At 41.2% G+C, this 13,945-nt stretch overlaps 1 protein-coding gene and 1 long non-coding RNA gene across 9 annotated transcripts in view; one reads left to right on the top strand and one right to left on the bottom strand.

Moving 5' to 3' along the window:
* PIK3CB (phosphatidylinositol-4,5-bisphosphate 3-kinase catalytic subunit beta) overlaps nt 1-12,146 on the top strand; it is a 107,093-nt gene extending 94,947 nt beyond the window's left edge. For all 8 annotated transcript variants that reach the window (XM_064666594.1, XM_064666592.1, XM_064666600.1 and 5 more), the window contains one exon: nt 4-12,146. In XM_064666594.1, coding sequence (XP_064522664.1) covers nt 4-141 — 138 coding nt within the window. In that variant the 3' untranslated portion in view covers nt 142-12,146. The remainder of the gene's footprint in view (nt 1-3) is intronic.
* Nucleotides 6,137-13,922, bottom strand: LOC135419784 (uncharacterized). The gene is made up of 2 exons (XR_010433149.1): nt 8,917-13,922; nt 6,137-6,806 (listed from the first exon to the last, which is right to left on the bottom strand). It is a non-coding gene; the product is annotated as an uncharacterized LOC135419784 (long non-coding RNA).
* Between the last annotated feature and the right edge of the window lie 23 nt (nt 13,923-13,945).

Consider the following 13,945-nt stretch of genomic DNA (forward strand, 5'->3'; position numbering starts at 1 on the left):
TAGGACTCTCTCGCCTTAGGGAAGAGTGAGGAAGAAGCACTAAAACAATTTAAGCAAAAGTTTGATGAAGCACTCCGGGAAAGTTGGACTACTAAAGTGAACTGGATGGCTCACACTGTTAGAAAAGATTACAGATCCTAGAAGACTTCTGTGCTTGCACTAAGCTGAAGGTTAGCTTGATAAGTGTTTTTAGAGGGTATCTGTCCTATGGACCAACAAAACTTCAAGAAGCGTTTGGATAACGCTCTCAGGCTCACAAACAACAAAAAGAAATGGACTGAAATAATTCCTGAGTCTTTTGCACTCTGCTTCTGAATGCTTGATTCCAAGACTGTCTCTAGAAACAGTGAACATCCTGGATAATCAGTTCCTGCTGACTTTGCACGCTGAGAGCTACTAGGCATTTTTAAAAATTCTTTGGTACTTTATGGAGGTGTAAATATTTGTTTTTATACGTTAGAGTAATGTACTCTAACATATTCGGGAGGGTTGAAGACCTCTGACAGAACTGTTCTTTGCTTAAAGTTGGGACTTGAAGAGTAAATTTTTTTTTATATCCTAATCTGGCTAAAAATGACCATATTGTATATATTTTTCATAAGACCTCTGCCCTCCTGGCACAGATGCATTAATTCTACTGTAAATAGCAACCACGGTATCACTGTACTGCAGGGAGCTGCCCCACGTCTCGTGCTGCTGCTGAAGGAAGGGTAGATGTCTGTAGGGTGGGGGGAGGACAGGGACATCTTTGGGAATGATGCAGCATCCAAATGTTCAGGGTTGTGCAATTTTGTTCCTCTGACATAACACACACAAAAGAAGCCCTTCAGAATCAGGAAGGTTAAGCCAATTCCAAACGTGCCTGAGAATCCCTCGTTGTAATGGTCTCCCACTCAGCCCCTGGGGCTTTGCCCTCAACACCTTGAGAGGCACATTTGGTTCAGGTTCAGCAAGAAGCTTCTTACAGCCTTACACTGGAATTTGTATCTCAGATTAGTTGTTCCTTGCAAAATGTACTGACTTATGTAAGGGACATTTTCATTAAATATACTACACAAAGTGATTTTTAGAGCCTACATACCAAAAACCCCAGAACACCAATGCCAAGTCACTGATCTTTTCTCACTGTATTTATTAAAAGCTTGCAGTAATGTTGCTTTATGTTGAAGATGGTTGCTGAAGAAACTGGATTTGTTTTAATTTATTTAGTGAGATACCAGGCTTTTAGGTGCTTAAATGGAGAGCAAATTTGTTACGTGCAATAGGGAACTGCTAGTTCAAAGATGTGACATAATGTTTCCAAACATCAGCAAGAGAAATTTTAACTACTGCTTGTTCTCCAAGGGACACTGGTAGCTCTTGATTCTTGTTGACATTTGAAAGAGAATTAAACATACATATTTACCTTTTGACTAAACAGTTGTTCTGCACAGAAATGTTGGTTTATGTAGGAATTTAGGTAAAGGTGCTTTTACTTTGTTGAGAGTGATTTATTTTTGTTGGTTTGAGGTTTCCTTGTTTCTTTTAGAGGTCAAGAACCTAACTGGAGCCAAGGTGGCAGTCTGTATAGGGCTTTGATTCTCTTGTCCCTCGCCCTTTGGGCTTATCTATCTGAAAATCTTCTGCTTCTAGAATATTGTAAAAGTAACAAGTGGTTTGTGGTTTGGTTTTGTTGGGTTTGATTTTTTTTTTATACAATATAGTAGCATTAAAAGTGCCATTTCCCCTGGGTTTTATATATATATATATTCTACAGCAGATGGCAGGAAGGCTAAAAAGAAACTACATTGCAGGTGATAACTGAAAAAAGTAATTTCATCCTCGGCTAATTCACAGCATGTAAATTTGCATAAGTAACTGTTCTGGGACACATTGTATTTTTCTGTGAAACAGAGTACTCAGACATCTCTGCTGTATTGTCTTGTTGAGGGAGACATAACCTTTCCCAGAAGTTTGAGATGAAGTTGGCAAGTTCACCTTGGCTGCTTGGTGTGTGTGGTGTCTGAGAGGAGGGAGCATGATGGCATCCTTATATCCATAGCTGGAAAGGCAAGTCAGTTCCATATTCCACCCCAGCCTTCTTGTGGGACTTGGGACAAGTCATTCAAGTCTGTGCCTCAGACTCACTCCTATTGGCAAAACTGGAGGCAGGAGCCTTGACCTCCAGGTGCAGGAACACCTTCCCTCAAGTACCACCAGGATATTGCACAGAATAAAGTTATTTTGTGTTGTGAGGTTTTTTTGGATGTGATTTTTGATGCAGGTTATAAAAGTACTTGAGATAAGCAATAGGATTTCTTCACCATCTTCCTTGAGGAAGGTATTTAGAGATTATTAAGAAATACTACTTCTGCTCAGTATTTGTGTTGGTTAATAGCCCTTGAACAGGCTGTGTTGTGTTTGGTTGTCTTTGCCGTTGCTATGCTTACTCTTGGCAATGAATTAGTAAGAATGGGGAGAGGAAGTTAGAGGCCTGTTAAATGGTCTGGTTTTTTGTTTGGCAGCAGAGACAATGCATTTTCCTCATGTAAATTGATCTTGGTCTTCAAATAGCTGAGAAGATAGCACATCTCAGAGGAAAGCCTTCCAGGCTGACGTCTCAGGGGTGAACCTGACAGGAAGCAGTGTTTATAGGGTCACCGAGGGTAATTTTGTGATACCTTCATGTTAAGCTCTGAGTGGAGTACTGGTTTGCTGAATTGTATTAGCAAATAGATCACCACTTTCTCTGGTTTTCATCATATTTGCTACAGCCTGTGGTATACAGACTTTGATTCAGAAAACGAACAAATAAATAAATAACTGCTTTGTGAAAAGTTGGAAGAGACAGTCTGTCCTTCGCATTTTGTCATCCAAGAGGAAAAGACTGGAATTTTGGCACATCAATCTATTGCTTATTTCTGTACTTACCTCCCAATATCCAGCTGCACTACTGAAATGGTAAGTTCGTTTGGGCTCAGTGGGATCATATTATTTTAGACCATTTACAGAATTCAGAAGGCATCAAATGGTCAGATTATAATATGAGAGGTTAAAGATGTTTGTAACAGTAAGGAGAAACATCACCTTTTTAAATGTGGAAGCTTTGGAAAGGATATAGCTTTGTGCAGCTGTAGAAAAGAAACATAAGGTACAACTTTGATATCAAACATCTTCAGTTCAGATGGTCTCATGTTATGGTAATTACTTTTCTCCAGATCTACTTCTAGTCTGCTCTGTACATGTCAACTGAAAAAATTACTTTTCTTTCTCAAGGCCTTCATTGTATCTGGCAGAGGAGAAAGCTACCTAGGCTGCTTTAAAAACCAAAACTGAAATTGGGTATATGCGGTGTATATATTGTATTAATTTATTCTAGTTTTCTTTTGATTGTATGAGTACTTTATGGATTTGCTTTCTTTACCTTGAATCTTTTGATTTGTGAACAAATGGTGACAACTGCTGCTTTTATACTCCTGCTTGTCCTGTGTTGGATTTCCAGGGAAAGAGCTCCCATGGATTTGCCCCTCACCAGTGGAGTTGCTTCCTTTCCCTTTTATGCTTGTATCAGTTGTGTTGGCAGGGGTCTGTTGATTGTAAAGTCACTCACATTCTAGTGAATGCCTTTGATGGAGCCCATTTGTGTATTTAATATAATAGAGTCCAATATTCCTCTTAAATTTCTTCAAACTATTGGAATCAGATAATTAAGGAGTACAGGCTCTTAATAACTGATATGTCAGGGTATGATCATAGCTTTATTATTTAGGAATGATTTCAAGCCTAAATCTTTTAAATGTGTAATCAGTATTTCTCTTATAATTCTTTCACAATATATTGTATTAATATAATTATATGTCTTGAGCTGGCTTTAAAATCTAAAACTGAAAGCCTGTGCTCACATAGTATGTTCCAGTTTTTGGCAATTTTTCTTGAAATAATTTTAAAAATTACTTGTCTGGCATAAGAGCTGAGGGGGTGGAGCTGTCCTGATGGATGAGTGTCAGTGGGTGCTGCCATAGAGGTTGCAGAGCTCCCTGGCTCTGGGATTCCACTGTTTGCAGAGGCCTGTGGGGTTTTTGGAGACAAATGTGCCTCGTTGTGCCGTGGCTGGGGAGATCAAAGTCAGGCTAAGCTCAAGGTAGTGGCTTTATTGCCTGACCTCAATACCACACACATAAACCTGTGTATGACAGAAACAAACATGGTCTCACAGTACCAGGCAGATCTCTGAAGGAAATTCTGGTAGCCAGCCCAGGAAAAGTGCAGTCATTTAACAGCTACTGAGAAAACAAGTACCATATTAGCCTGTGCTACCTCAGTGCATAATAGAAATGTTGTAGTTGTTCTTCCCAAGCTTGACTTCATGACTGATAGAGGAGAAGAGTGCTGCTTCTGCAGTGCTGATCAGGGAAATGATTTACCATGTTACCAGCTGTCCTTCAAACAGGACAGGAAAACAGCATTAACTGAGGGGGGAAGTGAGGAGAAGAGAAAGTTGCTCCCTAAAATGAGCTGGGTTTGCACATTGCCATTACTTAGATGCCTTTCCAGACTAATAGCCCCTATGAGGAGCTTTGCTGTGTGTCCTCCAGCAAGCCACAAAGGAAATCCCATCAGGCAGATGCTGATAGAACTATCCCCTCTGGAACACTTGGCTAAAAGCTCAACTATGTCAGCTATTGGAACTGGTTTCACTGTAGTGGACTGTGAGATTTAAAGTAATGCTGCTGTGATGAGCTAGTCCTTCATCCTTTCAGTCTGTCACCTTGCTCTTCCTCAGGTGACTATCTGGAGACCTTTCCTCTGGATTGCCTGATGAAGAGGGATGAGGATGAATAGATATTTCTAAAGTACTGGAGTGGCTTATTCTTGGGAAAGCTGTGAAGGATCACAGCTTAAGAATAGCAGTCACGGGAAACGTAAAAGGTTAATTCTGGTTTGCCAGGCATTGCTTGGCTTTTATGAAGCAAATGAGCGGAAGCTGCAATCAAGCACCATGGAAACATGGTTTCTGAGGGATTAAGGCCCTTGTAGCACAAGGATCTTCTTAAGATCTAATTTCTGGCTTTAGAAGTCTGTGTTTGGACAGGAAGTCTGGGTACTTGCTAGAAGGACACAGAACCAGTGAAGTCTGGGCAGAAGGGTTCATTCCTGGTAGCGGTTCATTCCTATTTGTAAATCCTGCCTCAGGTTTTCTCCTACCTATGGTACATAATGGGCTTTGCCCTTTGGGCTTTGGACAGCTCAGTCTAGTTTCTGAAATGGTCTCGGCCTCTTGCCTAAGGAGCATTGAGTGTTTGACATTCCATAAAGGGAGCTAAGCAGTATTGTTCAAGATACTCTGGAGCACAGGAATGTTGTATATGTGGCTCTGAATTCCTCCTGTTGAAATTGTTTTCTGAGGAGGTGGAAACAAAACACAAGAATGGATGACATAGCTCAGTCAAAGTACTCCCTAGGGATAGAAAAAAAAATCAGGATTCCAGTCCCCTTACCAAACATTCATTGGAACAAAAATGGAACAGCTCCAAAAGGGGAGCAGGAAGGACACAGAGAGTCCTTAGGAAAAGGATTAATGAAACAAGTCCAGACTTCCCAGCCTGTGTTCTATCTGCTTGGCTAAATAAAAGAACCCTTAATATCACCGGCTATGGGACACTAAGTCTGTTTACCTGTTACCAACCAAAGAGTGAGGAATTCATCCTGCATATAGAGTTGGCCAGTTGCCATGGGAGGAAAAGATGTATGCTGCTAAACTTGGGATAACCTATTCCAGAGGCTACTTCCTCCTTTCACCTGTACTTAAGAATTCCAAAAAGATAAATAGTCTTATGTATGCCTGGACCTTAATGCCACCCACCTCTACCATTGTGTATTGGCCTATTTGGCTCCTATTTGGAGCTGCACTACACAGTTTTAAGAATTATAGTTTTGCTTAAAAATTATAGTTTTGGGTTTAAGAACCTGAAGAAATCTTAAATATTTTGATAGTTGTGATCCTTGTTGCTTCTTTTAAGGCAAGATGCTGAATCATAAGAGAGGTGTTGAAAGCCTGTGAGAGGTCAGAAATTCTAGCAGGGTGTTTGGATGTGATCTGCAATCCTCATGGCCTTTAGAAAGCCCCCTTCCTCCATCAAGTGCATACCCGAGTTAGTTAATTTAAAAATAAAATGTTTAATATTCCAGACCACAAACAATACTGAAACATACCAAGGCATTGCAAGTAAGAGTAATGTACCCAGTGTTCTGCATGCAATAGTCACGTCCTTCTTTGCAGCTCAGTGGGATAATTTTGTTTCCTGGAGAGAACAAAGAAAACTGGAGATTATTTCTGAAACAATTCCTTGTCCTTAGTAGCTGAGAAACTTTTAGCTTACAGATCTTTGCTTGCAGGGTGCATGCTGGTTAAATTACTGCATGTGCATCTGCTGTGTATAGTATGAGCTACAGCATGGCTGGAATTGATGACGCTGCACAGGCCGGAGACCCAGTGAGCCTGAGGGATCCAAGCTTTAGCGTTTGGGATGTGGTTGGGTACTGGCAGGGTACCCACATCAGATCTTTAACCACCCCTCTGCAGTCACAGGTGGGCTGTGGCTCCTCCCCTGTCATAGTGGTCGAGCAGGCTGTGGGCAATGAAGCCGCTCTCCGAGTGCAGGGTCTCGCACTTCCGGCAGGTGAGGATCTCGCATTTCGGACACATTTTCCCGGAGTGTGGCTGCCTCAAAGAACAGATTTCCTCCCGTGCTGGCTTCAGCTTCTTGGAGCCTTTCCTGTGTAAACATCTCCTCTTGTCTTCAAAAAGCTGACTTCTTCCCTGAGGGCTACAACAGTCACAAAGAGAGGTGACAAGTTCAGCCTGTGCACTTCCTAGGGCAGCAGAAGCAATTAGTGTGTGATTTATGAACCCTTCCACAGGCTATACCTGTAACACACCAGGAGCAGGTGCAACGTGTGGTCACCTGCAGAAAGCAGGAATGGACAGAAAAAGGGGAGTCAGGCTGTGATGGCAGGACAAACCATTAGTTTTAGAACACAGAATGATTAAAGGATTTCCATCATTTAAACAAAACCATAAACCAGTGATGCCAGCTAGCTAGGTAGGATCTTTAATATGCAGCTTTTCTGTGGGTGATTGTGGCACAAGCCTCGTGTGTTTGCATGAAGACAAATTCCATACAGCTCTGTGTATCTAAATTACTGGCATCTGACCTAATAGGCCTCCCCCATACCATCATAAAGGTTCTTTTTCCACTTGTGTGCACTAACAGTGCACACTAATGCTGGCCAGTAGATAAGCCCTATATTGCACTGACCTTGAACAGAGATGGAAGAGCTGAAAGAAAAGGTCTCTTGATCAAATTATATACCATTGTCTTTTATATAAAACAGTGCTTCAAAATCAAGCAGGTAACCTACGTAATCCCTTACGAGAGCTCACAAATCAGTGCTCAACTGTGGAAATGATGTGATTTGGTTGTACCACTGTGGGAGTTCTGTAGGCCCTTGTGGCTTGAATGTATTTAGAAACTACCGCCATGCAATGTGTCTGTAGAAATATCTCCAGTAAGGTCTGAAGACTGACTCTTCCCATTAATGTGAGAGCACCATGGGAGGAGGTTCCTACATTCCTGTTGAATTTCTTTTTAATCTTTTTTTCAAACTGGGGAAGTCCGTATTTATCACTGACACAGAAGGATCAATGTCTGGAAAACATGGTTTTACTGCTTTGCATTTGTCTGCCCCCCGAATGCACGCTTCAGTGAAATTATGAATAACAGAGAATACTCACAGATGTAATTCACTTCTTGGATGTTTGACTATGTTTCTAGTCCAGTTCCTTAGCAGTGCAGCAAGATAAATCCCAAAGCCAAGCCCTTGGTATTAGTTGTGCTGCAATTAGATCAGTCTGAGAGAAAAATGTGGCTCTCAGGTTCATTTCTGGCTAGTGTATTTTAATCTTATGTCGAGCCTGTAACCAGCTGCTGTGGCTTTCAAGCTTAATGTAGTTAGCTGAGTAATTGTGGAGACTTGCGTGCACTTCCTCCTAAGACGGTAATTTCATGATAATTATCAAAGACAGACTCTTTGTAGGAGATCTGTAGGGAATGCAGGTCTTGAATGAGAAAAAACAATTTTTGGAAACCCCTCCTGATCTTAGCATGATGCATACACTCAGTTTAATTTGTGTTAAGGAAGAATAATATGAATAATATCAAGTAGAAAGACCCAAAAAGAGAATTTCAAACCCCATATGGATGATTATAATGGCTCAAAACTAATACATGCACAAAGCAGTAAGCTCAAACTCACTTTTACCTCTGCTTACTTTTGTTGAAAAAGGAATAGTTTTGCGTTGCTTGTCTTTTTGTTTTGTTTTTCCTTTTCTCCTTCTAACTGAAAAGTAGTAAGTATAAAGGTACGATTGTAGGAACACAAGCAATAATTATGCTCTGATTCAAGAAACTTAGTAGCACTGACTTTGTTGGACAGTGATTTTTGCTGCTGCCCATAGATTGCCATTGCCCATTACACCCTGGAGTTACAGCTGTCAGTGCAACAAAAACTGCAGCAATGTTACTCCCTGACCAGTGTCCTGGGTTGTCGGGCTGGCAGTGCTAGTGTGTATCTGGAGGGACAGAGATGCTGCCTCTCTCTGTATGCAGCACTGGAAGCATTGGGAAATGGTTATAAGAGGAACACACAGACACACAAGGTTTGGAGACATTCATTTTGTGTCTACTTCTGCCAGTGACTTCCTAGTTTTTAGGTCAAGTTGTTTGATTAGTCCATAACTGTTTCCTTGTTTGTGAAACAGTTAATACGGCAGAGCTAACAAAAGTGTCTGTGTGGCTCTTCCAGAGCTGCTCTGGAAATACTTACAAAATTTCTTGGTTAAAAATGTATACAAAATATAATCTAGGATGTACTTACAATTTATTCTTAGGAGACCCAGAGAAAAGGCTCAGTCCAGAAAATCTCTTCTTAAATAGCCGCTCTCGCTTTTTTCGGCCGTGCTTCCCATCTCCTGCGCTTCCTTCCATGAGGTCCCTCTTTCCTTTGTGCCAGCTCATTTTATCTGTCATAACAACACCACTTGCTTAGGTGAAAACAGAAGTCTGAGTAGCTTTTCGAAAGCCTCTCCCTTGCTTGTTGTACCTGGCGAAGTCTGGATGTGTCACTCTACCTGCAAAGGGTCCTGGTTACACGGGAGGTTCAGTTGAGATCAGGGAGCAGCTGCTTTCCATCAGATGAAGCAAATACCTGCTCTGAAAAATCCTGCAGACACAAGGTGACTCTGGGTATTCTTGCTCTATTCCACGTAATTATGGAAAGTAGGCTTGGACATTAAACATAATGAATATTTCCCTCTACATTCTCTCTTTCATGATGAAGCTGGTTGCTTAAACCAAGAGCAGAGGCGGCTCGTTTGATAGAAGCGAAGAGCCAGGAGCCAGTGAAACAGCTTTGTGCAGAGAAAAGAAGCAGTGAAACAAATGCGAGATGGAACAAACACTGCAAAGCAAAAACCAGAACCCTGAAAAGATGAAGAACCAACTGGGGATTTTAGTTAAGGATTGGAAATTGTTTCCTTTTTCTTTTGATAAAGCAGTTGATTAGGCTGCATTTCCGCGTTGTGATGCTTTGTCTCCAAGAATTATCCCTTTGGCCTCTCTGATTGAATTAGTCTCTCTGTGCTACATTTGATACTTGGTAATTTCATTAACTTTTGGTTGCTTGACTTGGAGGGTCATGTTCACCCCCTCCTATGTCTATTGTCTTATTCCTGCCTGTTAAAAATATTTTCCACAAATCTTCTGTACGAAATAACACAAAGTCTGTGGGCTTAAAAACAAAACTGACAATCATTTTGAACTTTTCTGCTTTTACTCTTCATCTTTTCTCTCCTTGTATGCTGCTCTCCCCTCAGTCTCTCCCAGCCTTTTAAGTACAGTTCTCCATAACCAGTTCATACCTTAGGACACACACAGGCAAGAGCGACTGGGACTGACTGCACAAATGCTTTGCAGGATCACACCTTGAAACAGTTTTAAGTTGTGTTATAATCATTTACCAAAATTACCTGGTAATACACATTAACAAGAAACTGTAAATTCCTTGAAGGAACATAGAGACACACCTTGCTGCTCAGGCTTGGTCATGAGAGACCCAGTGTTTTAACAGAACCCAGGTAAGTCGGACTTGTATATCCCACAGAAATGGCAGAAAAGACCATTTATGAAAGGAATTACAAAGATTTCACTGACCTGTAAAAGGAAGCTGTCACTAAAGTATTACTAAGATGTGAAGGAATAGAAGTTGTGAATGAAAGAAAATTTACACACCTCACAATTAACTTTGGGGTTTAATTGGTGACAAAATAATCTGCAAATTCAAGACCCATTTTAGGCAAACAGTGGTGCTGAGGTGAAGCTCTGCAGAACAGAACAATCTGTGTCTAATAAAATCAGCAACTGGGGAGGCAGACATCTACCTTGCTTCTGAGAAGGGAGCTTCAAAGGCTTCTCACTGAAGGGTCTTTCAGTACTGATACCACTTGTCTAAAAGATCAAGAGAAGAAAATGTAACATCAAAAATAAACATGTAAAAATTGGTAACAAAGCACTGAAGATACTCAGATCTTTTTTTAAGCCTTTTAGACAATTTTTGAAAAATTATACTTTGGACATGTACAGTATTTAATTTCTCTTTTAAAGATGAATTTGTCTGGCTATGGGGAGTATAATTAGTTCTAATGATGTGAGGGGAAATCCTTCTATACTTTAACTATCTGTTTAAAAGTGTTGCCAAATCAGATCTGAATACCCAGTATTTGAATAATTGATTTATTTGCCTTGCTTTTCTTCTCTGCTTAAATCTTGTGAAACTTGACTACCATTGCTTTCTATCTACCAACCAATTGTTCTCACCTTTCTTATCTAGCACTGTTGGAGTTGTTTTGTTAATGACTCTTTAAAATGGGGATCGTACTTGCAGATCTGGGAGAAAATATGTTTCCTTCAGATGAAGATCATATATCAGCAATGGACAACATTTTCAGGAACCTCATTGTTGTATCTGTAGGTTATCTTTAGTTCATTATAAGCAAGGTGTAGTACCTGCAAGACTTCAGATGCCAAAACTGATCTGCACAGATGCTGGTTGTTGATGTCTTTCATTTCTGGATGTCCTGAGCTGTATATTGATGGCTCTGAAACTGCCTTCATAGATAAAATTTGACTTCAGGACAAAATATGAATTATGAATGGGGTAAAAAAACCAACAGCAACAGTTTACAAAAGACTGATTGTTTTCCCTACCCAAGACTGGCAGGCTGAAGATGCAGGAAACTCTCTTCCAAAAGCAGAGCATTTCCATGGCCATCCCTCCAACTGTCGCAGCCGTGATTCAGCTGTTGTCCTCTGGAGTAAAAGTACCAAACAGAATAAGAGGTAAAATCTTTGTGGCAGGGACTGTCATGCAAACACACAGAGTAAAAGATGCCAGAGAGGAAAGGATGTCTGGAGAGAGGAAATTACATGAATAGCAACTTGGGAGAATTTCTTGGTGTCCGCACGATGCAGCTTTTCTGATCCACTTGTGTGTCTTAAATGAATTTTCAGCTGTTGGAACTAATTCTGATCATATTATTTTGCCACCACAGGGTGTCTCTGCATGTCTTCTTTCACCAAAGGCTTTGGTAGCCTTTAATGGCAGTCTGTGAGCTCAAGGAAATGTAGGGCTAAAGGAAAATGTCCCCCAGTTTAGCTGTGAATTTTCTTCAGGATCGCGATCTTGGATTGGAGTGGTGATGCCTTCATTAGCTGGTAGGAAATTCTTCTTTAGCAGCCACAGTCCAGTGATGTTATTTAATTTGGTTTTGAGAACTCTCCTGTATCACATCAGAGAAAGCTGTGGCCATATGCTGTGGTACACTGTTCCAACTTCAGCTCATTCTGCACTCTTTTCACAAAGTTTGAGGTATTATTCCTGTACTGACACGTTTCTATTAATTTTTAATTTTTCTGACTGCCATTTCACCTTTATGCTCATGGGTGTATTTTCTGCTCCCCTTCAATCAGGATAAAGCTGGCATGAAGTCAGCATAGACACTGTATCATGTGCTCTGGATAGTTTGTATAATAAAACATTTTAATAAGTTGGGTTTGGAGTCTTCCAGGGGATTTTTTTTGAGTCTTTTCAGCTTTGGTCTGGCATCAATACTTGTTCCACCCTCCACATAACAACATGAAGTGATAGCACAGAAGGGGCAGGAAGGTCTAGATAGTAGGTCCTTCTGTCCCAGAAGCTCCTGGCCTCACAGCCTTGCATGACTTTTCACTTCCTCAGTATGTGAGCGTGGTTTGGGTTTGAAGACTGGTAGCAGGTGGTGCCTGTACTCAGTTTATGCCTATGTGTGGGTGTTGGTGTGGCTGTGTGCTACAGGGGTATCAGATAAATGTATCTTTGTCTGGGATATCTGAAAAGTAAACCATCCTCATGAGGAAAGATTGTGGAGGAATACCAGATGAGAAGTGCTGAGCTAAATAATCTGTGGATTGGATAAAGCTTAAAGCTTGTCAGGAATCTTTTGACTGTTGTCAGGGCATATCAATTGGTTGAAACTCCATCTTTACATAGAGAAAATCCACGTTGATTTTTTTTTTTTTTTTACTTCCATCAGAAAAAGCTTCTCAGGGCCAGGCTATTACGACTGCAACATGTGAGCACGCCCTTAGTGATGTGGTCAAATGTAGAAAACTAAGGCTCAAAGTGACATTTATTCATTCATGCAAATGATTACCTTCATTAGAAGAGACAAACTCACCCTCCAGTGGCAGCAGGTATGATGAGTCTTTAATGCCGTGAGGAAGCTCTCAGGCAGCAGAGGGAGAGGGGAGAGAGGTTCCTGTGACTAAGTCGCTGTGAAGAGTTCCACCATTCCCCCAAAGGTTTGGATCCCCTTCAGAGCTGACAGCCAAGGGCTTGCATCTGAGGCTGTGACAGCATCTGAGCCTGGATTTAGGCAATAGCTGAGTGTCCTAAGGTCTGGGCTGTGTACCACCACTGTGGGTGTTGTCACATTCCTTGGTTACTTTCTCCATGAAAATATTTAACTGATTGATACCAAGTTTAGAAATTGGGACTGATGTGTTCCTCATCCCTAGTACCTGTGCCTTTGCCTGTTACTTTGAGGAACAATTCACCTTTTCTTTGACTCCCGCATCAAAAAACACAGATTTTATCTGATGACACTTGTACTTTATCTCCAAAAGGCACTTCGAAATCTGAGGTCTTACTTACAAAAGCTTCTCTGTGTTCTGGGTAAGCCCTTGCCTTACCCAGATACCTGGGTTTAACAGCTTGTGCTATCTGTCACTGACATGGATGGAAAGGCAGTGACAGGTAAGGTATCTTTTTACAAGCAAAATGGAAGAAGTTATCACTGGGGGACAGTGATGTTAAATGCCATTTCTTGAAAACCTGTCTTCTTCCTTGACCTCTGTTTAGAGTATATGATGGCTTTGGTTTGAATGTAAAGGAGCACGTTCTGCTTCAGAAGAAGTTTTGAGGTGTACAAGGGTGTGGGACATGCAAGGGAAGTGCTGATGGTAATGAAGGAGTTTCAAGGGTGAGATTGGATGCCTGGTCTTAGGTTGAGTGTCAGGTGAACTTAAAGCCAAGAGCACAGAGACGTGGCAACTGCTGTACTTCATCTGAGACACAACCATTTCACAATCAGTGGCTGATCCAGTAGCTTCTCTGTCTCTGGGTTTGCTCTGTGTTGTGGGTAGGCATTATAATCCTGACAGCTTGCCTTTTTTCATTCACCAGTACTCACCCATGACAGCATGGATTGAACAGCAATACATTTTGTGCTTCTCTTCCTTTTTTTTTCCCTCTCTCGCTCTCTTCCCTCCCCCGCCCTTTTTTTCTAGAAAAGAGAAGGAGACAGAAGGTG

This window comes from Pseudopipra pipra, chromosome 10 (genome assembly GCF_036250125.1).
Source record: "Pseudopipra pipra isolate bDixPip1 chromosome 10, bDixPip1.hap1, whole genome shotgun sequence".
Taxonomy (NCBI): domain Eukaryota; kingdom Metazoa; phylum Chordata; class Aves; order Passeriformes; family Pipridae; genus Pseudopipra; species Pseudopipra pipra.